The 23,324-nt window shown below is 43.6% G+C and overlaps 2 protein-coding genes across 3 annotated transcripts; both read left to right on the top strand.

Annotated features, from left to right (window-relative positions):
• Positions 1 to 1,314: 1,314 nt before the first annotated feature.
• On the top strand, positions 1,315 to 21,206 carry tcf3b (transcription factor 3b). 2 transcript variants are annotated; one of them, XM_061298239.1, is made up of 21 exons: positions 1,319 to 1,861; positions 4,989 to 5,085; positions 6,204 to 6,276; positions 10,327 to 10,400; positions 10,893 to 10,965; positions 11,364 to 11,404; positions 11,769 to 11,901; positions 12,154 to 12,200; positions 15,002 to 15,101; positions 15,172 to 15,272; positions 15,372 to 15,465; positions 15,545 to 15,606; positions 15,747 to 15,822; positions 15,982 to 16,043; positions 16,162 to 16,359; positions 16,937 to 17,045; positions 17,122 to 17,269; positions 17,515 to 17,568; positions 17,913 to 18,151; positions 18,238 to 18,389; positions 18,625 to 21,206. In XM_061298239.1, the coding sequence occupies exons 2-20, from the start codon at positions 5,011 to 5,013 to the stop codon at positions 18,381 to 18,383; spliced, it is 1,905 nt and encodes a 634-aa protein (XP_061154223.1). In that variant the 5' UTR covers positions 1,319 to 1,861; positions 4,989 to 5,010; the 3' UTR covers positions 18,384 to 18,389; positions 18,625 to 21,206. The 2 variants fall into 2 exon arrangements, with proteins under 2 accessions (XP_061154224.1, XP_061154223.1); XM_061298240.1 differs by lacking the exon at positions 17,515 to 17,568 and having other exon boundaries at positions 1,315 to 1,861; positions 16,922 to 17,045.
• A 286-nt stretch (positions 21,207 to 21,492) lies between these two features.
• On the top strand, positions 21,493 to 23,259 carry LOC133167432 (cytochrome b-c1 complex subunit 10-like). The gene is made up of 3 exons (XM_061298238.1): positions 21,493 to 21,572; positions 22,389 to 22,528; positions 23,088 to 23,259. Exons 1-2 carry the CDS (start codon positions 21,508 to 21,510, stop codon positions 22,507 to 22,509), a joined length of 186 nt encoding a protein of 61 aa, XP_061154222.1. The 5' UTR covers positions 21,493 to 21,507; the 3' UTR covers positions 22,510 to 22,528; positions 23,088 to 23,259.
• The last annotated feature ends 65 nt before the right edge of the window (positions 23,260 to 23,324 follow it).

Genomic DNA, 23,324 nt, shown 5'->3' on the forward strand with positions numbered 1-23,324 from the left:
CAAGCCTCGGAGGTGGTCTGAAAAATATGTACACTCTTTGTGACCACCATGTTGTTGTGTTTATAAACGGAAAACAAAAGAAGCGCTGTCTGAACTTCCCTCCGCTAGCTTTTTTTTTTTTTTTTTGCCCTCAGGCTGCAAGCAACAGCTGTCTAACACCAATAACTTTCAATAAAAGTGGGTTATTGTGTCTTTTCATTCACAGTGAATAGCATTAGGGTGTCTCCACGTGTAGGTAAAGCTTTTAGGTCGTTGTCAAAGAAAGAGAGGCAGAATTTCAAAAAGGTCTTTCAGGTGGGGGAGGAGAGGATCGCCTCTTCGTTGATTTTTGGATTGTTAAATGTTCCAAAATCTTGCCTGGGATCCTCTTGGCGGCTCAGCTCGGAAGCATCCAGTAAGCAGGAACGTGTTGGTTTTATGGTTTTCGGACACGGAAACGGGCACTGCTGTTTAAAATCCACATTAACAGTTTTGACGCTCACTAATAAAAAAAAAACTGATTTGACTTGGGGGCAGAGTCGGTGCAAAAAATCATTTAAAAAAGTTTGAGTGATTTTTTGTGTAAAAATGTTTGACCAGTGTATACCAGAGTATATTTATTGTATTGCTGTTCGACACCTGGCATTTACCTATATATTTAAATTTTAGGGGGAGGTGGGGTGCCAACCCCCCCCTTTTTTTGTGTGGAAAACGCTTATTGAAGTTTATACTATACTTTCAATAATTTCTGGGGTAAGCAAAATTTCCCAAGTATTTCAAATGGGCTGATTTACCCTATCCACGGATTAGCCCGGTCCTTATCCCCTGCAAAAGCAGCGGTCCACTCTATTCTGAGTATATTTTTTAACTAAATAATATCACTCAATAAAAATATAAACACATCTCATAATTCAATTATATTCTCCTTTATTATAGATGCATGATTGAATACTAATTTCTTATGATAGTAGGTTAAAACACGAGGTTACTGCAAGGCATAAAAAATAACCATACATTAAGTATGGTTATTTAAAAAAAAAAAAAAAGAGGCAAGTGAGCACACAAAACAAAAAATTAAAATGATGTCAGCAGGCATTTTGGAGCCCCCTTCGGCCAGCCTCCCTGAGCACACGCACACGCAGGGAAAGTGAGCGTCAAGAAAAAGGCGGGCGCAACGCCGTGTTTTTAACAGCCGAGTGGCCGAGCTTGATGTCAATCAAATATATGCGCCCTCCCATTGGCGGAGCGCCTTGGCATTTATCGTGCCATCTCGTCGAAGCTGCTGCTGTGTAATCGCAGGTAACTTTCTTGCTATAGCCTTCCGCTGCGCAAGCTAGTGCGTGTAATACTCTCGCGTTTTGATGACCGCAGCTAAAGCAGACAGGACACATACACTCATTTCGAAATATTAATCGCTTTTATGCACCCTAAACGCTTACAATCGCGATTCTACAGGGAAGAAATGTGGCCGTTTCCAAAAGGCGTTTGAAATCGGACACCGCTGGCGTTGAGGGCCTCACTCCGCGCGCGGAAGGATACGTTGTTGCGTCTGACAATGTGGACGGAGGAGGTGAAGATGTCTACGAGAAGAATGAAATCATCTCCTCAGTTGTAACAGGGAAAAAGGGAGGAAGACGCCAGATTAAGCGAGTAGAATAGATTTGTTTGCACACAGACTCGAGACACTGGAGCACACACGTGGAGGCGGACACTTGAAGAGCAAGCTTTCCGGGACAAAGAGGGGGCAGAAAGACGTTCCACGGCGCTCCAATGCGTCTGGTGCGCTGAGCTCGAAATTCTCCTCAACTTTTATGTTTTCCCCCCTCGCCGCTGTTCGCTTTTTCTTCGCCGCTCTTGGATAGCCGATACCCGCGGAGGAGAGGTAAAAATAACAACCAAACACCTTCTTTCTCGTCACCTTTCACCCCCAAAAGTTGCACGAATTCGACGGCTTTCCCCCCCATTGACACCCGCGCAGGACGCCTTGTGTTTTTTTCCGAAAACTTTTTCGGGAAGGCGATTTTAAAGCTTCGCTCGTTCCATTTTTTGTCTGCTTTGACGAGCTAGCTTCGTGCTACTCCCCTGCCTCGACCGCTAATATGAATCTAAAAGACGTATAAATATCCTTGTTTTGTTGCTTTTTCCGCCGTGCGTCTATGCTAGTTAGCATTTCGGAAAACACAATGTATAAGCTTGACGAGGCTATTTAGCTCAACTTTACATTTTGAGGCCTACTATCTGTGTCCCCCCCTGTTCTGCAAGACAAACTTTCCATAAGCTCTCTTATGGTCGCCGTTAAACATTCCTCTATGGGAGCGAGTGGCCACCAGCGAGACTTTTAATTTTATTGCACATTTGGCAGGAAATTCCTCTCGCTCCCACCCCCACCGTCTCCCAACAGCCCCCACACCACCACCATAATGCGACTTGAACCCTAATCTGAGCGAAGGAAGAGTAAAGTTTGGTAGCCATTCTCCAAAAGGTGGCCTCCGTCTTTTATTTATTTGCCGCTCACCCCCTTTGAAAAAAGAAAATGTTGAATGGATTAGTTTTGGATGTGGAATTTATCTTTCCTTCTGGGTGCTTGTTGAAATAAATCCTGTCCAAAGTGGACTTTATTGAACTTTTTTGACACTGTCCACTGGTGTAAACACTTTTGGTGTGCTGCTACCTGTAATTGTTTTGATTTGTGCAGCAACAAGTTATGATAGCAGTGTATGCCACCATCACATCTATATGCAGGAGAGCGAAGAGGTTTTAAGCAACTTGTGGGTATTTTCCTCATGCAAGATTTATAGGTTCAATTTGTTTTTAACTGGCCGTTTTTGGCCCACGTGCCACAGGTTTGTGTTGAAGGCTTCTTTGTGGCTTCTTTGCCCTCTGCGTGGGGACTGACACAACCCCCCCTTTCTTAATCTGTTTGCTTGAAATATTGATCCACGAGTAGGCCAAGATGCCATTTTGTTAAAGCCCCCTCTTGCCCCTGTCGTCCATGTGCCTGAGTCTCTGTCGCACAGTGCTTGGGTAACATTTGAGACGAGCCAAAAGTTGGGACAGGCAACGAGAGGCATGCTGCTGGCTTATAGACACTTGGATCAGTGCATGTGTATGTGGTCACTTCCTTTCCATGTCTCAAGGTTAAAGTTTTGCCTGCCTGAGTTCGCCACACTTCAACAAGTTTGATGGTGGGCTACGACAGCAGCGGAGCGCGTTTGTTTGTTCGTTAATTCCCATCACGCGTATCCCCTAAATGGATTTCAACATGCGATAATTCACGCTGCCATCTTTGTTATTGTTTTTTTTTTTAATACCTTTTAGTACATGCTATTGTCTTATTACAAAACAAGCTGTGAAAGCACACCACCTGTTGGTGTCCAAGTGCCTTCATATGACCTCCCACCCCCCTTCCGTTTTTTTTTTTTTCCCCATCCTCCAAGCGTGGCTCAATCACGGCCCGGCACCGGAGCAAGAAAAATCCAGCATTGCCGCTCACTGTGTAGTTTGACGATTTTCTGTTTGGCGTTGACATATGTTAATTTGGTAATGACGTGTTTGCATATAGTCATTAGCGCTGCCTTTCACCCTTATTTCCTTGGGCTAACAATGGTCCTAATTATGTCTGTAATTGTAAATGTATGCGCTGCCTTTCATGTGGTTGTGATGGACGTAAGGTTGTGCTGGTTGCCTGAGTTGTGATTTTAATAAAAGGGAAAGTCTTGACATGGAGCCGCTTAATTCTCATAATTTTTACGGCAGCACGAGTTTTTACATTAACATGACACTTAGTGCCACAATAGTCAAATAACTAATAAACTCCCAACTCTACTTTCATTTGCGCACCAGGCCAGATCTCGCCTTTAAAGCCATACACAGTCATATTTAATGACGTCTGATTCAATTACTCCATTAATTGATGAAATCATCGGTAAAATACACAGTTCAAAAATATTTGATAGCTACGGTGTAAACTGAAATACTGAATGAAACTTTTCTATTAGAAAAAAACTTTTGCATTACAGTGAGACCCATTGAAGTTCTTGGCTCAAATTTTCACCTTTATAAAACTTTTGACAGAAACGTTAAGACAATATATTAAGGTCAGTTGTGGAAGGGGGCGGAGTCTTGTAGTTTTTGTGGTCTTGAGTTAGCCGTACTGTATCGAGTGACCTGGACAGATTAGTTTGGCGGTGGTTGGATGTGCCAGTGGCCGGCCGGTGTGACGTTGCGCCAGGTGACGTCACCAACGGGGCAGTTGTTGTACTAAGCAGCCAGGACAGACATGCGTGTACCACTGCCTTTATTAGTATACGCCCCAGTCTTTGTGATTTTTTTATGAGTTTGTAGTTTTTCTGTTTGCCCTCCATTTTAGATGTGATTTTTAACAAGGCATACAAAACCAACATAAAAGAATATTGCACTTTTGCCAGGGTCTCCAGTGATCCGCAACCTCAGTTATTTTCCCCCCAGTTCTCAAATTTAATTGTTTCCTTTATAAACTTTGCTTTGCAAAATGTCCCAGCTTCAGGACTTTCTGCTGCAATTATTTGTACCTGCGTGATACTAGAGCAAAGGAAAGTCTCAAAATTGTCACACTTGGTTTGCGTTTCTTTGTAAAAAAAAAAAACATCCAAGTAGCTGATCCTCCAATTTTTCTACAGTTATAATATACCTCAAACATTTCACAATTAATTCATATTGTTGCTTTGGGATGTTGTATTGTATTTTGAATTACAAATGCCGTATGTTGGCAATAAAGCTGTTGTTAGTGTCAGAAAATGGCAGTAAAGTGTACTGATGTCATATGGCTGTTTCGGAAGTCACATATATAGGATGGAAAATCAACTTTATTCATCGTGCTCTGCGTTTTTACCATCATTATTCTTTTAGTTTCTTATTATTTTTAGTTTACTAGTCACATTTATGCTCGGTTGTGTCACCCTTGTCCTTGTGATTGCGAGTGCCCTTATTATCATTTATTAAAGTCCTGTATTTGCAAATCTCTCTCATAGGGTTTGTTAGAGACGCAAGGTTATGACCGAGCAGCAGCAAAGAATGGCTGCAGTGGGAACTGACAAGGAACTCAGCGACCTCCTGGATTTCAGCGCGGTAAGACAGCCAGAGTGCAGTCGGGATGGGTGGCACCGAGAAGAGAGGGCCGTGCAGGTGGGAGATGTCGGCGATAGAATTTTCGGGTTTCCCCACTTGTCGATCTTAAATCGCTATCTGCATAATTGCAAGAAATGATTTTGTCGAGGAGGAATTGTGATATTGTTCTGTATGGAAAGACGTACTTTAGTGGTATGAAGTTCTGAGATGTAATGTATCTTTTTTTATTGTTTGGAGTTTGGTTTAAATTTGAGCCTGTGACGACTTAAAAAGAAAACAAGTACAGTTGGCAGGATCAATGGCAAGCACAATTTTTTTTTTTTTTTTTTTTTACATTCAAGTTGTAATTGTGGCCACAAATGAATCTCATTTTTATTCCGCTAATCGCCATTTTAATAGCGGCATTATGTCATTTTTTGTTGCCCTGGGGAAAGCCTTTTGTCTGCAGCTAGAGTATTTCACATGATGGAACGCTGCGGTCCACTTCAAAAAAAAAAAAAAAAGCGCCACACTCCCTGAAGGGAGTGTCTCATTAAACGGTGGAGTCCACCATCAAAATGTCCAGATTGATCGCCTGCCAATTTGTCACAGCAGATGTTCCGTCTACTGAATATGACACCGATAATTGGGTGAGAAACTGTCGAGGGTTGTACAAACAAGTTTCTTCCTCGTTTGTTCCTCGCGGCAGACATCCTCCCAAGGTTTGGACACGGAAGAAAGCGCGTGTTTAACGCATCTTACAAGACCTAATGGAATCAAAATATTTGCGTGGACCTGTTTTTTTGTCGTCACGCCAGCTTGCGCTTTCATTTACACGTCCTACTTTGAGGGGGGGGGGGGGGGGGACAAGATGCCACGTACAGTCGGTAATTCGAGCCAAAAAGAAGCTTCGGTAACATTGCCCCCCAAAAACCGGAACTGGCATTAAAAATTTTTTGCTGCAAGCTAGCGACAATTTTTTTTCCATCCATTTATCTGGTATGCCATGAAGCATAAAAAAGAATTCGCAGAGTGACAAACGCACAATGTCGTTTATTAGTGGAAATAGGATGTGTGAAGTGTGCCCTCCTTTGCTTTTGATACTAACGCTCTCGTTCCTCTTTTTGTCGTCCCCGCAGATGTTCGCGCCTCCCGTAGCGAACGGCAAGAACCGAACAATGACCCTCGCCAGCAGCCAGTTCAGCGGCTCGGGTAAGTTTCCCAGCACACACACTTTGCTCTCGTGCCACTTTTCCACCTTTCTTTATATGAAAATGTGCGCTAAGAAGTTTAGCGACCGCTACCTAGCATTGCATATCATCCCACGAAATTCAGCGTTGAAGAGCAGCTCTTGCTCTGTGACATTTTTGGTTCTTTTCCTTCTTAATGTGAAAATATTTGGAATACCATTGAGTGAGGATGTCTCTGTGGAACATCACACCTCACTGACCTTCAAATGTACTGAACGTGAGCGAGCTGTTATTTGCATTTTCTACCCAGAAAAGTGTTAACCTGTGTAAATATGAGTTATGCTCCAACATCTGTGCCATTATTTTGGAGAGTCTGTATTATTTTCCAGTTTGAAAGTGCAAATGAGCCGCTGCTTAACCCCTGGACGTGCTTGAAGACTTCCAGCGAGTTTTTCTTTCTCGCCGAATGTTATTACTTAGTCATGTTACTTTGGTTCTTCTGTCACCCTGCCAACCTGCTGTGTGAAATCCAGTCACACTCCATGGTGTTCCCCGGGGTGGGAACTTGGCCACGCAAGAACAAAGGCAAAATTTAAAAAAAGGGGGTCTTATAGACTTGAAACGCCCCCCCCCCCCTTCCCTCCCCATCAGCACCGCCACCCTGAAGTGTAAAACAGTCCTCCCCCAACCCGGCCGGCGCAGGGCTCTTATCCCCACTGATCTGCAGGAAATGGCGCGACTCAGGGACAATACGCCTCACCCCCATTTTGCCAACTCTTAAACTGGCCCAGCATGCAGTGAGTGGCCCAAGTGGAAGAAGGAGCTTGTTGAATAGAGGGATCAGCCCGTGGAAGGCACGATTCTGTTTGTTTCTATTACAGCGAGCAATTACTAAGCACTGAGAAGTTAATTCCTTCACCCCCCCCTTCCTCATTCTCGCGTCCCAAAGTGTGGCCCTCGTTCAATGACACCCATTTTAATGCGACACACTGCAAGCTGTCACCTTTGGAGATCCGGGGCACAATGCTGTTAAAATGCTTAGCCATGCAAATTCCTCACCAGGAAGTATTGGGAGTCTGGCTACATAGACGGACGGCCACGTGCTGTAGCAACTAATAGAATGTTAATATGCTATTAGGGATGGAACCTAATTGCATTTATCTCTCGTTACAGTATTGATATGACAACATCAGATATTAATAATCTTGTGGTCGTATTTGTAGCTAATCGATATATATATATATATATATATATATATATATATATATATATATATATATATATATATATATATATATATATATATATATATATTTTTTTATGTCCATGTATTTTTTGGGAAAGCTTTTATTTTGAATTTCCCAGCGTGTTGCTGTTGTGTTACCGCATGTGAACCACAATGATGTTCATATTGCATCCAGCAGTCGGTCCGATGCAGATTGTTGGGATAGTCGCCATTAGAAGAACAATGTCCACGTGTGACGTCACTTAAGCGGCTTGTATATTCAGTGACCCCGCAGCGCGGGAACGGGAGCAAGCAGCCCGGTGGCCCAACAGACCACTTCTATTCATTAACATAAAAGTACTCCGAGGGGGCGCTAATTGCATTAGCTGTCTTTCTCCCCCTTCCTCAAGAGCCAGTGAGCGTGTGTGTGTGTGTCTGTGTGTGTGTAGAGAGCCCTGCCAAAGAAGATGTGGGATGTTTGAGGAGTGGCAGTCGTGTGACGTACGTGCTGGTGGGAGTGGGCCAAGCACGCAGAAAGGCAGGCGTCCTCTCTGTCACCTCTGCAGCTGCTGGCAATGTCTCCAACCCCCTTCACCCCCCACCACACACACACACACACGCTGGATGTGACCACCTCACTTGGCCTGGATCACAACAACTTTTGTCAATTTACATCATGTGGTCTTGCAGTGGCTCTCATGCTAGCCGCGTTGTTGAGGGCGTCTCAGTTTTGTCTCAATTTCTTCACGAGCTCCAAAGTATTGGCTGTGACCTCAAAAGCAAAACGATTGGAGTCACACCTTTTATCTCGATCTCCGTGAAAACCCAAGTTCCTCCCTGGCCCATGTGCCAACAACAAACGGCCATCAAAACGTAGCCTTGTGAGATTAATGCTTGGGGGAGGTAATCATTAGCCTGACTCCACTAACATTGCAAAACTTTATGGCTACTGAACACACTTGCCCCAATAACAAGCAAGGCCTATTTTTTTTTTTTTTTTTAATTTAATTTCCATCTCTTTTCTGAGTGAGTTTGTGTCTGTTTTTTTATTTTTTATATAAGACAAGCTCATTTAAATGTTCACGTTTTTCAAGTTCGCACGCGCACCTATACTGAACAAATCTTGAACACAGTGTACACATTCATGACAAACAGTCAACAACAATAGAAAGATCTCTTCTCTTGGCAGGCAAAGTGTCATTGGCACCTCCGCGGATCTCCACCTTGTTTTTAATTGCCTTGGAGTTAATTAGCCCAGTACGTGTGAAACAATGTTGTCAGACTGCGCAGCCATGCTACCACTCCACTTTCCACTCCAGACCTCCTGCTTTCCAAGCAAACGGAGGCATCCTGGGTGGAGCGCTGGGGCATCCAAAACACAACGATTGTTAGGACTTTATGCTCTTAACTTATTGGCCTGGCAAAGCTTCTTCACGTGCGGGATTCCTTTTTTTTTTTTTTTTTTTTATCGGCTTCAACGATGTCTAAGCTGCCATTTAATAAAATTGCTCTCCAGTGACAGTGATGCAAGTCCACTTTATTGAACATGATAATAGTCTTGGATATTTTGGCACTATTTTTAGAACTGGCGAGGTTTCCCGACTTGCAGCGTTAATACCAAACGGGTGATGTAAACCTGCGCTGCTCACGCATTGGCCCAGCAGATCATCACTGTTGTCATCCGAGCGAGAGATGTTGCTGCGCTTTAGCTCCGATTACGGCCGCTCCGATTCTTCTGACTCTCATTGTTGTTCTAGTTTTTTTGCCGGCTGGTTACAAACGATGCCTTGCATCCTTTCCGCCGTGCTATTTTGGAAAACCCTGGCAGGATGCGTTGTGGTTGACCACAACCTTTCTAATTTTACAACAAAGAAGAAAAATATGTTACACATGAATCCCTCGGTCGCTCGAATGTGTTTTTCCTGCCTGTCGTCTGCTGTTGTGCGTTTGATGGCGGCGCTTTTATTAGTGCTGTGGCCTTTCCGCTGAGGCTGATCCTCCGAGGTCTCCCTCATCCGTGCCACTTGCACGGGCGCCATAGATCACGGCTGTCGCGGCGTGTGTAGGTGCTTGCACCGCTCTGTTAGTCTCATCACTCATTCCCGCGCTCGTCAGCCGGGCTGCTGATCTCGCCCAGACCCCTCAGCCCCCCCAAACCCCTTCACTACTCCCTCTGCTTTCTCACACATACATTTTTTTTAATTAGGCAAAAAAAATCAAAGAAAACATGAATATTCATAAGGAAGCTGCATTAATATGCACAATTATGCAAATCAGTATGCAATTAAGCCTTGCGTCTCCAGAGAGCCTGGATAGCATTAGTGCACAAGACGGGGAGAAGAGGATGATGGGGGTATTTTAAGGAGTTTTCAGCTTCACCAGCCTTTTGGCTTTGTGTTTCCTTTGTGTTGCACATGGTGTCTTTTTTTTCTTTTTTTTTTTGGGCCACTGTCTCATTTTGGATTGTGTCCATCTCACTTAAAGTAATATAAGTTTGCTATATTGCACTTGGGAATGTTTCATTTTTCTCATTTCCAGTGGCTGTAATGAAAGCTAATGACTACATTAACGGACTTTCCTGTGCTTTTTTACGTTACATGGCATCTTAAAAGCAACAGCGGCTTATTTGCTCGTTAGTGATTCTCTCATGGTTTTCGTGTGTGCCCATTATGGCCACTTAAGGAGCTAAAATGCTGAGTGCAACATGATGGCACAGTCCCTTAATGTTATTCCGACCTCAATGACACATTCATTAATAAAAATTTTGAGGCTTTGTTTGCTGTTCTCTGGCGCATGTTCATTTTACTGCTCTAAACAAAATGTGTGTTGTTGTTTGATTTTGTTTAGCACTAGATGAGCGCAGCAGCTCTGGATCCTGGGGTTCGGCGGAACAGAACAGTCCTTCTTTCAGCCAAGCACGGGTAATCTCGAAATGGAATTTTGTGATATCACATGTTTTTTTTTTGTAAATCACCGCCATTGCCAATCACGCACACACACCAAGCATCAAGGCAGCGGAGTGCATTTTGAAGCCACGCCGCATTTCGACTTTGTTCCTGATAACCTTGGCTCCAAATCATTCTTTGGCAAGCCATCTAGTTGCCCAAAACCTCTGTGGAAACCCACTGGTAATTCCTGCCTCACATCCGCCGTTAACTACCTTGGCACCACTCTCTGTAGAAATAAGAAACACAAGCTGAGGTACAAGCGACATTGCTTTGATTCGCCCGCGCCGATAATCAAGAAAGTTGCTCCCAATCTCCCAAGCTGATGCAATTTTGTTTGGCATTCGTCCTGTGAGTTAAGCAGAGGGGAGGGTAACTGTGAAGCCCAGTAGGTGTGCCAACACAATGCGGAAGGCCCCGGAAGTGTGCTTGTCATGCCTGTTGAGCTTAAATGTTTTCATCTTGCAGGGCTACGCAGAAGGATCCCACTACAGTGAACATGAAGGCTTGGCCTCTCCTTTTATAAGTTCGGGGATTGCAGGTATAATTTGCAGTTTGTGAAGTTCAATTTGCCATTTTTGTGTGTGTGTGTGTGTGTGTGTGTGTGTATATATTTTTTTCTACAAATTTAATTCCCCATTTATGTAAACTATATGTTAAGAATGTTTATTTAAGACTAGATTTTTTTTTTCTTTCATTGCGCGTGTGTTCGCCTGTGTGTCCATTGGTTGAGTGTCAGTGCAGTGAAGCGGAAACCTTCCCCAGGGTTTTATCTGGCAGGCAGCTTGATTCAACTGAGCGTACTAAAAAGAAGGGGGAAGGCCATCTCTGGACTTAAATTTGGAAAAAATAAATAAATAAAAAATTTGTTAGTGTGCGCAAATTTTTGCGTCTGGCCTTTGTTTTGTTGTAACGCATGGACATGAATTGATCTTTCAGGTAAAAATGAGCGGCCTTCATACTCTCCCTTTCCAAACCAGGTAAGTTGCACAATTCAGTTTTGTTTATTTATACAGTAAATGAATGAGGCACGGGACAGTACTATGTGCTGCAAGCAAAAAGTTTTAATTCTGTATTTGGAAAGTCATGTTTTGAGCTGCGCACTGAAAGTGTTTCCCGGTGCTCAGATTTCCACCAGTGCAAAAATCACTTTCAAGACTATCAAGTTTAAGATTGGTCTGGCCTTCGCTTGCCCATTTATTTTATTTTTTTCTAGCCGAGAGTCCTCAAATGTTGCAATGAGAGTGGCTTACCACTCATGATATCAGATCAGCTTGATCGGCGCGCACAACTTCACATCGTCGTGAATGCTAAATGTTCAGACTACGCTCTTTGTGTTGGCAGCCTGGTTTCCTTCCAAGTGAAATTGCAATGCCAAGCCCAGATGCCATGTCCCCCTCTGGCCTGAAATCAGGCTCCCAGTTTTACCAATCCTACCCAAACAATCCGCGGAGGAGGCCGCCTGATGGAGGCTTGGGTAAGATAAAGCAACGGATCACATCCTAGAAATCTCTGTGATTTAGATGCCAAATTGCATTGTTGTGCTCGCTTCCCTTTTAATTAAAACACACACGCATACATTGAATGCCTGGCAACATTTCTCTTTCGCCGACAGTCACACACAAACTGTAGCCGACCCGACAAGACAGCGCACCTGTGCTGACGTTGGTACTTGCATATTGTCTCACGTTTACATTTTTCTTTCTTTCCTCTGTCTGGGTGCATGCAGACTCTCAGCCAAAGAAGATTCGGAAACCCCCTGGCCTTCCTTCGTCGGTGAGTCCTTCTTTCTTCCTCTCACTCTTTGTATACAGACCCTCTCATTCTCTCTCGCCCCCTCCACACATGCTTTGCTTTCTGCTCTCCGCTTGAGCAGTTCTGTGACAGACGGGGTAAAGACCCACAGTGAGCTGACATCAACATTTATCAAGCTCAACTTCTCCTACGTGTGTTTTGAGGCTTGCATCCATTCGCCATTCTCGCACTCGCATCTCTGAAGATGATGATTAAACTGTTGCGTTGACTTTTTTCCGGTGGGCTGTTAAAGCCCGACTTTGGGTCCAGGCAGCTGATGGCGCTTGTGTGCGCGTGACGCAGCACACATACTTGGAAATGCAAGTCATGTTCACATGTTTGACCATACAGTCAGCGAATCGGCAGTTGCCCACATCACTCGCCTTTTTATAGGCTGTCGAGTTTAGTCTTGTGTGCTAATTACCACGCGGCCTAGCCGCACCTCTTCAACTACTGTAGTTCATTTTCAGCTCGGCACAATTGCTACTCGGTGATTGTCTCTGTTTGTTTCACTGTGCCTAACCTAGCAAATGTTCTTTGTTCACACTTTTTCTTGCCTCTGAATTGCTGAATGGGAGGTTGGCCGATAATAATATAATAAATAATAATAATTATAAAGACCAATCAATCTCTATAATCCCAATTAAGGTTTTGATCTAGATTGCATATGATTGGGTTGTGCGTCTAATGTTTTTGTTACATGAGAATTGGCTTGCTTGTGTTTTTTTTTTTTTTCTCAGAGCGCGGAGGAAGCTGATTTTCCTGGTCGGCCAGGTCACAAATTGCATAGCCATGGGTGCATAATGTGACATGAGTTTAAATCAAGCGTAAACACTCTGGATTTTGTCTCTTATTGTCGCTGTGAAATGGATTCAGTGCAGCCTCCAGCATTGATTGGGAAGGCGTGCGTCAGATGGATGAATGGCAATTTCATGTCACCACAGAGTGCGTCATGTCTATGCCCCAACCACACTGCTCTCCACCTGTGGGTGCTGGCCGTTTGAAGTGGCTGCCGACGTACATACCTCTGCGTCTGTATCTCACACATGTCACCACGTTCTCACCGTCTGAACCTCAGTCATTCTCCTGCGGTGTGAACGGCGCCCGCGTGGTTTCGGCGCGAGATGTCTGTGTGAATCCCCTCCCCCCCCCCCCCCCCCCCCCCCCCCCCCGCCGCTTCGGTCAGCCCGCACCTACGCCGCAGCGCACCATGGCCTGGGTGGGCCTCCCCCCTACGAGTGACCCAGTTGTGCGGCACGGTGCTTGCGAGGCGAGGGCTCTTAGCCCCCCATGTCTGAGCCCAGATTAATGACCGCCAATGATCCTGCGCTCCCACACTGCCTCCATGCCTGCCTGGCGTGGACACCCTATGCCAAGCCTTGTTGTACGTATCAGGAAATGCTCTCCTTGTTAAGACCAATCGTGCTTCATTTGCACTCTTCCCGCCGAGAAGCAAAGGTGAAGGAACCCCATCCCTGTTGGCCATTAAACTAACCACAATGATGGTGTGGTGGAAGAATAAAGTACTTTGAGTTGAGTTGGACCTTAATCTGAATCCACTCCCACTCGCAGAAACCCCTTTTGTGCTCTCATAACCCGAATTGCATTAAAGCCCTATTAGTTGAGGATTTTAGCCTCGAAATCTCTTTTCTTCTCCAATATAATTACGCCGCATCCCGCCAGTCATTGTGTCATTCTGTTGCCATCTAGAGCAACAGGATTCAAATGACATTGTTCTCCACGAAAGAGCAACTCAAAAGCCCATTGTTAAATGAAGCCGTCTCAGTCATGTTTTTTTTTTTTCTCCTGAATTAACAGCGATCATGTTAAATCCCCCGTTTCCTTCACACTCCCCTGGCCATATCAAGCTTTGTTTAAGTCATTTAGATTACCTTCTACTGGCCCCCTCCCTCAACACCCCTTATCTATCTACCCATTTCATAAATCATCAGGGTCCTCATCCCCCCCCCCCCCTTCAATCACCCACCCTTACCCACTGCAGTCGCTCTCTGACTGGATCCCAGCCCCCATCGCTCTCTCTCTCTCCGCTCCCTCCTTCCCTCCCCTCGCTCCTTCTCCTCAGCCCAGCTGCCTGTGGAGTTGGATGTGGTCCAGGAACAGGCAGATGGCTCTGTAATTAGAAGTGCATCTCTCCATTCCCTTTCCACTTCTCCCTGTTAAATCAAATTACAGAAAAAACATCCCTTCTCTGGATTAGCATTCTTTGCAGCGTAGCAGCCATTCTTCTTCTCTTCCTGTATTCTGCCATATGCAACGCAATCGGAAAGGGGGGGGGGGCGGTCCGAGAGGTCGCTGAGGAATCTGGGGATTCCTCATAGCTGTGGAACTAGTGCAGAAAATCTCAGCTGGCAGGAACTGTAGTCGTGTCTCATCATGGTTGTCACCTGTGATCCCCTCTAGAAGTCAACACCGAGAGAAAGTTAGGGTGCTTCTTTCAGAAAATGGCAGGCATGTGGAAGCACTGCTTTGGCTCTTTGTGGCGTGGCACACACTACGCTACGTGTGCGCGTGTGTGTTTCTTGGGAGGGCTGCTGGCCAGCCAGTGTGATGTCATTGGGGTCCTGGGAGGAAGAGGAAGCGCTTGCTGTGCACCGGGATCCGAGCCTTAGCCGTGCCCAGCGTGCCATGGCCGTTGCGTTTCCCCCCCCAGGCGAGGAGCCTGCGTGCGGACTCCCTCTCGCCACCTTGTGGCCCTGTTGAAGCTAACATCCCAAAATACTAAAAGCCGAGCCTCATCGTTACTTCTCTCTGTGCTTGTTTAGGTGTATGCGTCCACATCCGGTGATGAATACACACGAGACAACGGAGGTTATCCGAGCGGTAAACCCGGTGCAGTCTACCCGGGCTCTTTCTACATGCAAGGTAGGAACTAATTTTATATTACTTTTGCTGATCTTGCATCATGAGGCTGAATTTTTCCAACCCTCCGCAGAAGACCTTTGGTCATCTACTGGCTACTCGGCCATGCTGGGCAACTCACCTCACATTGGCCCAGCAGGTTCCTTCTCATCACTGAACTCGCAAGACAGGATGGTTGGTCGACCTTCGCTTCTATCACATATTTGCCACAATATTCACTGTTTGTGCCATATGAGGACCTAATGTACCCTTTCCCTACGTCTGTGCGCGCAGAATTATCCGCTGCACGGCAGCGAAGTCAATGGCTTCCATCCCGCCCCCACCACCTACAACCACACGCCCGCCATCAACGGAGAACCCATCATGGGTAAGAAGCTAATTCCTAAAATGTTTTGGTTTATTGGGGCTTTCAAACAGAATACTTGACTCGCTTGTATTTGTTGCAGCAGGCACCCGAGCCACCACGGCAGGCAGTTCTGGGGATGAAATCGGAAAGGCTCTCGCCTCGGTGAGCTTTGTAGTTCACTGATATGCATGTAGAAAATACTTGGCAAGCTCCACTTTAAATTCACTGACTTAAAAGTAATGGCTCTGAAAATTCAGTATTAAGTAGTTGTCCTTTTTTTTTGTCAAATTATTTTATTTCAGATTTATCCGTCAGACCACAATAGTAATAACTTCCCCTCAGCTCCGTCTACTCCAGGGTCTCCTCAGGCTATTGCAGGTAAACTGTCACTCTCCAACATGTTCATAAAGCAATCATGTTGGAAGATCTTTAATAATTTGGGCAACCCTAAATGTTGTTTATAACAGATATGCCTCAACAGCGCCCTCTGGTGTAACATTAAGAATGACCATGTATTGCTAATGTTTTTCTACGCAGGAACTCAGTCCCAGTGGCAAAGACCCACCACACCCAACTTTGAAGGGCAGCCACATGTACTGGTATGCTAAAAAAATCAAAGATAATATTGAATATTAGTGTACCTAGTTTATATATATATATATATATTTAAAAAAAAGTCAACCTCTGGACTCACTCTATCTGCCTGTATTTTTGTAGCAAAGTAAAATGGAGGACCGTTTGGAGGAGGCAATCCATGTGCTCCGGAACCATGCTGTAGGCCAAGGCCCCGGCTTAGATGGTGCCCACCCCGACATCCACAGCCTTCTGTCGGCAGTACACAACGGGGGACTTGGATCCCTCTCTCCAGCTTTCCCAAATGCCAGCCTCGCTCTCAGCAACAGACATCCTGCGATGGTGAGCCACCTACTAGCTTTTCCCTTTGCATCCTCACATGCATCAAGGAAATTCCATCATGGTTTATCTCGTATATAAACTGTTGATATATTGTAAAAAGGAAAAAATCGTCTGTCATTATAGGTTTTGCAGCATATTTTCCAATTTCTATCCTCTTTATTGGAGTCTTGTATTCTGTTTCAAAGGAGGTCAAAGAATGATGAAACTCTTGATGTGGTTCTTGTACAACAAATACTTTATGCCACCTAGTGGACAGTTGTTAAACTGTAAGCAAATAGAACTTATACTGTCTTAGATAATTTAGTTGTGCTAGTTAATTTTATTTTCTAAACTTATTGTATATATTGACTGTAATGATGACTTTGCTACTGCGTCTGCATAATACAATCGTGATAAGACGATGGCGCATTTCGACGAGTGTAAAAATTGGGTTTATGCCGCCGACGCTGCCAGGAATAGGACAAGGTCTCCTGTACTTTACAATGGAAAAGTAGCTTCAGATGTATTGACATCACCATTTTGTCCTCCTCACACAATTAATGATAGCCACTCATCCATCCAGCTGTCTGTCAAACAGGGAGGGAAACATGAGGAGCCCACTGGCCTCCCACCCAGCAGCACACTTCTGCACGGTCATCACGCGTCCGGGTCCACACCGTCAGTTGGCCAGCCGGAAGGCTTCAGCGGTAAGTCGGACCCGAGTTCAAAATAATGCCGCCCGAGTGCAAACACGTCACATCACACACACTTGCGCTTGTCCAGGTCTTCCCGGTGGGCTCGCACGCTCCACGCACTCCTCCAGCAGCTCGGACATCAAAAGAGAGGATAAGGAGGACGATGAAAACTCGTCCTCCGCGGACAAATCAGACGACGAAAAGAAGGAGTCCAAAGCAGCACGCAGTCGAACAAGGTAGGTGGTTCGTTGTCAATCGTACCGTTGCTTAAAGCTTGTTATAAGATGGAGATTTTCTTTTTTGTCCCCCACAATCTAAAAGTTCTTGTCCCCCACAATCTAAAAGTTCCCGCTATCGGTCTCTCCTAAAGGGCGTCGTCACAAGTCGCATTGAAATCAAATCCTGTGTCGCCCTGGTTGGCAATGTTAGCTGTTTAATGCTGTTGACATCCCCCCCCCTCCCTTTATGTCACAATTTTCAGAAAGGAGGCGTTGACCCTCCAGATGCTCTCTAGCCTTTCAGACCCGAAAGATGAGTAAGTTTCTCAAGTAGAAAATCCCTTTCTTGTGCTTTGTGGGCTCCTCCTTCGCGTCCATGCAAAGCGCGCTGTCGTGCAGCTGCGTCTGAAGCTGCCTCAACGTGATCAATCGCCCATGTTGACGTTTAGAATATGTGATCCCGAGCCATTTTATTCTCATTGGATTAGAAGTAATAAACTGTGTTTTCTGAAAATGTGGAATTGGTTTGTAAATCGCAGCTTGTCCGATGCTGTTTTTGACTGAAATGTGTTTTGCTGCTTCCAGATATATAGGTGCAAAATGTCTCCCATTTTGGTTTGTTTCAATGTTCAGCGCATTCACCGTCTCCATCTCCTTCCAGTGTGGACAACGAAGAAGACGACGAGGACCTCCCGCCCGAGGTGAAGATGGAGCGCGAGCGGGAACGGCGAGTGGCCAACAATGCCCGCGAGCGCCTGCGAGTACGGGACATCAACGAGGCCTTCAAGGAGCTCGGCAGGATGTGCCAGCTGCATCTCAGCCACGACAAACCTCAGACCAAACTTCTCATCCTGCATCAAGCCGTCAACGTCATACTCAATTTAGAACAACAAGTCAGAGGTCAGTTTCCATGGCAGCTGTAAATGTTGGTTTACTTGGTTCTTTGAGTTTGTCACCAATTCACTTCTTTACTCTTGTTGGTTCAGAGCGCAACCTTAACCCCAAGGCAGCATGTTTAAAGCGCCGTGAGGAGGAAAAGGTGTCCGGGGTGGTGGGTGATGCGCCCATGCAGCTCTCAGGAGGCCACCCAAGTATTGGAGGAGATGGCCACAATCCAGTTGGTCACATGTAACACCAGGTGGGTCTTCATTTAAATGTTGATTTAATGTGCAACACCATTTGCTATGCATGCTAACATTAATTGAAAAACAAGCGGAAAAAGAAATTATGTGGGAAGAGGATTGAGTAAAACACCATTGAATGCTTAGGTGAACTTTTGGCCTGGTTTAATTTTTTGGGTGACTTTAGAAGTTCTGCTGTCTTTAGCTTTGCTTGTTTAAAATATAGTGCTGCCTTTTTTTTTTTTTTTGCAGATGTGGTAGTGTTTCCTTGGCTCTCAGAGGATGTGGCCTTAACAGATTTCTTCCACCTGTTAACTCTCAGTGGGTGTGTGTGTGCGCGTATGTGGACATGTCTGTGTATTGTCCGTTCAAGTTTCAAGATGCGCACACGCACACATACACACACATGCAAACTGCCAAAATGGACACAGCCTGTTTGTCGCACTCCCAACCATGACTACAAGCTCAAATGTGAAGAACTTTTTTTTTTTTTGCTTTTATATAGTATATATATAATTATATATATATATATCTGTACAAAAACGTTGACTTTTTGGTTTCCTCAATACGATTTAACGCCAGAACCTTTTTTTTCTTTTTTGTCCTGCCACAATTTGGGACTTTTGACACACTGCCGAGAGTTGCTCTGGTGAACGGGAAAAAGGAAGAAGAAACACAAATTGAATCATGGATTTGTGCCTCAATGTTACACCATGTTTTCTATTTGACATTTAAGCAAATTGCTTTACATGTGAGGAACATTTATTGTGAGGGATTGCTTATGTGTATGAGCAATTATTTTTTAATGTATGTCATTCCCAGTGTGATGGTACAGTCTTACATATGTTATGTAACCAAGCCCATATTTGAATTTTTTTTTTTTTTTTTTTAATCAGCAATTGTTTGAGGAGGCCATGAAATCCAAGGTGGCCATTTCTGGACAATTCACATGCAGCATTCTTGAGGGAGAACCGCTCGTATCCTAGAGAGCATCTGGACACCCTGGAATTAAGGACTCTTGATTCTGGGAAGCATATGAATTGTCACCACTTAACAGTTCTTCCTCTTTTCATTTCTCCTTTTTTTTGGACAACAAATTGAACTGTTAAAGCTGTTGTCGTGACTTCAGGTGTCTCTACTGCTTTGCCACTAAAGCGCACACAAACAAGACAAAGCACAGTTGTGTAAAGTGTCCAGTTGGGTGGAAAGACAAAAGAAGCCATTTTAGGTGCTCACGGAGAGGAGGGCGCATCTTTGAAATGGCTCACCGACAATACCAGCGAGTTTGAGGACTGCCCCACCCCTAAATTGACACTCTGGAAGAAAAAAAAGAAAAATCTGTTTTGTTTTTTTTCTATGGAGGAAAGACAACCTTTTTGGCGTCACTGAGGCTTTCTTTTCCGGAAATGAGCATTCCCACTGAATAAGCACCCCTCGCCCTCCTCCTCCGCCCCCTAGAGAGAAGTGTGACGCTTACATTCACTCCGTACGTTACTCTTGATGCGTTTCATTTTTCAAAAATCTAAATATATATAAAAATATATATTTTTTGTTAGCCTATACATTGTAGATTTTTTTACGTAAATGGCAATATTAGTTTGAAGTTTAGAGTGTATTGTAGATGAATTTACAAGGGGATGTTGGACACAAATTGAAACAGGGCGGCAGAGGGAAGGCTGTTAGTTTTTAATTCACGTTTGAGTTGAAGAAGGCTACTCGGATGAATTTTCTTTACCTTTTCGGGGGGGGGGGGTCACTGAGGATAAACGTAGAGTCGGTGTGGGTGAACAGTAAATATGCAACTGGTTCTTTGAATGTAGCCACCATACTTAATGTGGATCGCCTTCATTTGTCAGTGGATTTTGTTTTTCATTTCACCCTTCTCCCGCCCACTGAAAAACATGTCATGGAGGCAGATGTCAGCCATTTTGGCGTGAGATGATGGCTAACAAGGAGAACAAATCAGTGTTATTGTGATGTTATTCCCATGTCATGTTGTCAAAGTGTCCTACCATATGTAATCACAGATGGCGGGTAGAGTGTTTTGTTAGGTTTTTTTTGTTTTGTGTTTTGTTTTTTGTACAAGATGAAGAAAAAGAAGACCTATACAAATTAACAGTGTGGCCTTTTCATCCTCAAGACTTAACGATGTCATAAAGGGAGAGTGATACCTTATCAGTGCCTGAACTTGTATTTTTCATTTACGTTTGTCAACCATATCATTTCATTTATCATGGAGATTAAAAGAGGTACTTGTTCATTCCCCCACCCTCCCTTCTCCTAAATGCTTTTTTCAATTTTTCAGGAAGAAGTTTAAAGTTATGTTTTTTTTTTCTTTCACTGTATCTAGTTGAAATAAAATAAAGTAAATGTTACGTATATCTTGTTTTATTGATTTTGTTTTCTAACTGGATTCAACTCATCCAAACTGCTGTTTCATGGGTCCAAGTATTTGACCAGGCATCAACTTTTGGCGTGTGACACACATTAACATGCTTTTCAACATAAGGAGTTTTTTAAAGTAGATATGGAGAAGCTTTCTGCATTTTCTGTACCTTTGTGCTGACTTTCCATGATCAATGCTGTTTAAACCTCTTTGTGGTGTGGGAGGTGGTTTTTTTGTTTTTAAGTAAGGTGTTACTTATTTCATTTATTTTCTTGAGCATTATTAAAAGACATTCATAAGTGACGTGTGGAGGGAGGACATGACACACTCCAGCAGGCCCCACAGACCCTCAGAGTGCCTCTCTTGAAATATATATAAATATAGTTGAGAACTGTTTTGTATATAACAGTAATGTAGCAATAAATGTTCCAATTTTAATATCAGATTATACCTTTCTTCCTATGTCTGTTTTGGGGGGAAATTGTGAACATTGAAAGGGAAATAAAGGAAAACATTTTAAGAAAGGGACTTTTGTAGTTTTGACATTTGTATTTGTTAAAACTAGTTTACAGTCATATTTTCTCGCAGCCAACGTATTACAGAATATTTGTACATGGGGAATCAAGTGTTAAAGACCAGACGACCCCGAGCCAAGCAATTTTAAACAGGCACTTAAATGGGGCAGTCCTGGGTCCTTCCAAATCAGTGTAAACACTTCCGTCGAGTAGAGTAGAACAGGAGAGGTCAGGATGGTCCTGAACAACATACTCAATAAATTCGTGGGTGCTAAGTACGTCACGATTGTACGGACGTGGTACGTATAACTTATAACCGTAATGAACTTCCACTTTGTACGTGATTATGTATATTTTTACGTCTGGTAAAGCGAAAAAGCAAACGTGAACACGACTGTGTCCTTCTACGTGACCGATTCGGCTGCACGCAAGCTAACGTAGCTTAGCTTCCCTGTTTATACTTGCAATGATTTAGCCTCCTTGGCTAATTTTGAAATATTTAACATTAGAATGGAAGCAAACTATTAATAACTAGGTTATTGGAGAATGAATACTGTGCTTTAAAAACGTTTTTATTATCAGTCTGTTTAGCCTATTTTTCCTTCTGCATTTCTCAATGCATGTCAGAAAGATCCATCCTTTAATAACAAAAGGTTTGAACTATTAAAAATAACCATATATTGATTGTTTTCCCAGTGCAAAGGGCTCTTGTGCATAAAAATTATCATTGTAGGATGAAAGAGAACTGCTGAACAAAAAAAAAACATTAAGCGCAAGATCTTGTTTTGTGCATTGTTTTCACACACTAAAAACACTCAAAATGACAATATTAAGGTACTATGACTGCTCTGCTTGTTATTCAAAGTCTCCCTGAAATTAGGCTAACGTGATATAGTATAAGACTGTGCTGATGCAACCAAGCCACCCTTCAATGTTCTACAAATAATCCTGATTAACCTCCAATTTACATTTTCTTTGAAAAACAGGCGTTTGACCCTTTCAATAAACCATTCCCAAAGATATTTTTGGAAAATTATTAGGGGTGGAAGAGCTGTGGGTGGTTATGGATTTATAATCATATCAATCTTTTTTTCCTGATTGTCTTCTTCATGTAGGATACCCAATTTGATGGGGTGGGGAACAGTGGGCGGCGTGGCGCTGGTTTACGTCACAGACTGGCGGCTCATCCTTGACTATGTGCCGTACATTAGAGGCAAATTCCCTAAGGATGACTGAAGAGTTTTTCAATTCAATTGTAGGTATTTTATCAACATTACATGTATCTTTTATTTTTTGTTTTGTTGAGCATTTGTAGGTCTTGTGCACTGCCACTGAAGATTGTCAGACTTGGAATGGGCCCATATGTGTGTTTGTTGGCTGGGGTTAATAAACATGCCCCAAAATGCCTCCAATAAGTGAAATGCATGAAGTGACTGCTATTAATTTGGACTCTTTTTTTCTGGTCTGTAAAATATACAAAATTGTTGAATGGCATCTTTAAGTACTTGCATGATTCAGCCTCATGTTCAGGTTTGTTATTCCTCGGAGGAATAAAAAAAAGTAAGAGCGCATCAGCTTACAATGCAGCTAGCCTACAATCTTCAGTTTTCATAGAACCCACCACGTTCCAAAACCTACACTTATTCCCCCCACACACCTAAAGCACTGTATCAGGCAAAGTTGAAGAACATAGATGAATGGATGTTTATATTTGTATTTCTCAAATATATGTTTTGGCGTAAAATCAAGTGTGACAGTTTGTGGGGAGTTGTATATGTGTTCATAATCTAGTGTTGCTGATGTGTGTTTTACAGGAGCAGAGTGTTTATACGTGAACTGGATGGACAAGAGTAAACTTGCTTCTACTTGGCCAATTACAAATGAGATGATGATGATGTCCATCCACTGACCTGTTGATCTGTGTTCTGTATAATGAAAACGTTTTAATCCATGACTATTTAACGTGAATAAATCTGAAATATGCCATTGTGTGTCTGCATAGTTATTATGAAGCTCTGCTTGATGCACGGACAAAAAACATGTCATTTATA

Source organism: Syngnathus typhle, linkage group LG14 (assembly GCF_033458585.1).
Source record: "Syngnathus typhle isolate RoL2023-S1 ecotype Sweden linkage group LG14, RoL_Styp_1.0, whole genome shotgun sequence".
Classification (NCBI taxonomy): domain Eukaryota; kingdom Metazoa; phylum Chordata; class Actinopteri; order Syngnathiformes; family Syngnathidae; genus Syngnathus; species Syngnathus typhle.

Coding starts and splice junctions, on each gene's coding strand:
- LOC133167432 (XM_061298238.1), top strand. CDS start 21,508: ATGGTCCTGAACAACATACTCAATAAATTCGTGGGTGCTAAGTACGTC. Junction 21,573..22,388: donor GTCACGATTGTACGGACGTG/GTACGTATAACT, acceptor TTCTTCATGTAG/GATACCCAATTTGATGGGGT.
- tcf3b (XM_061298239.1), top strand. CDS start 5,011: ATGACCGAGCAGCAGCAAAGAATGGCTGCAGTGGGAACTGACAAGGAA. Junction 11,405..11,768: donor ACTCTCCCTTTCCAAACCAG/GTAAGTTGCACA, acceptor TTGTGTTGGCAG/CCTGGTTTCCTTCCAAGTGA. Junction 17,270..17,514: donor GCAGCACGCAGTCGAACAAG/GTAGGTGGTTCG, acceptor CACAATTTTCAG/AAAGGAGGCGTTGACCCTCC.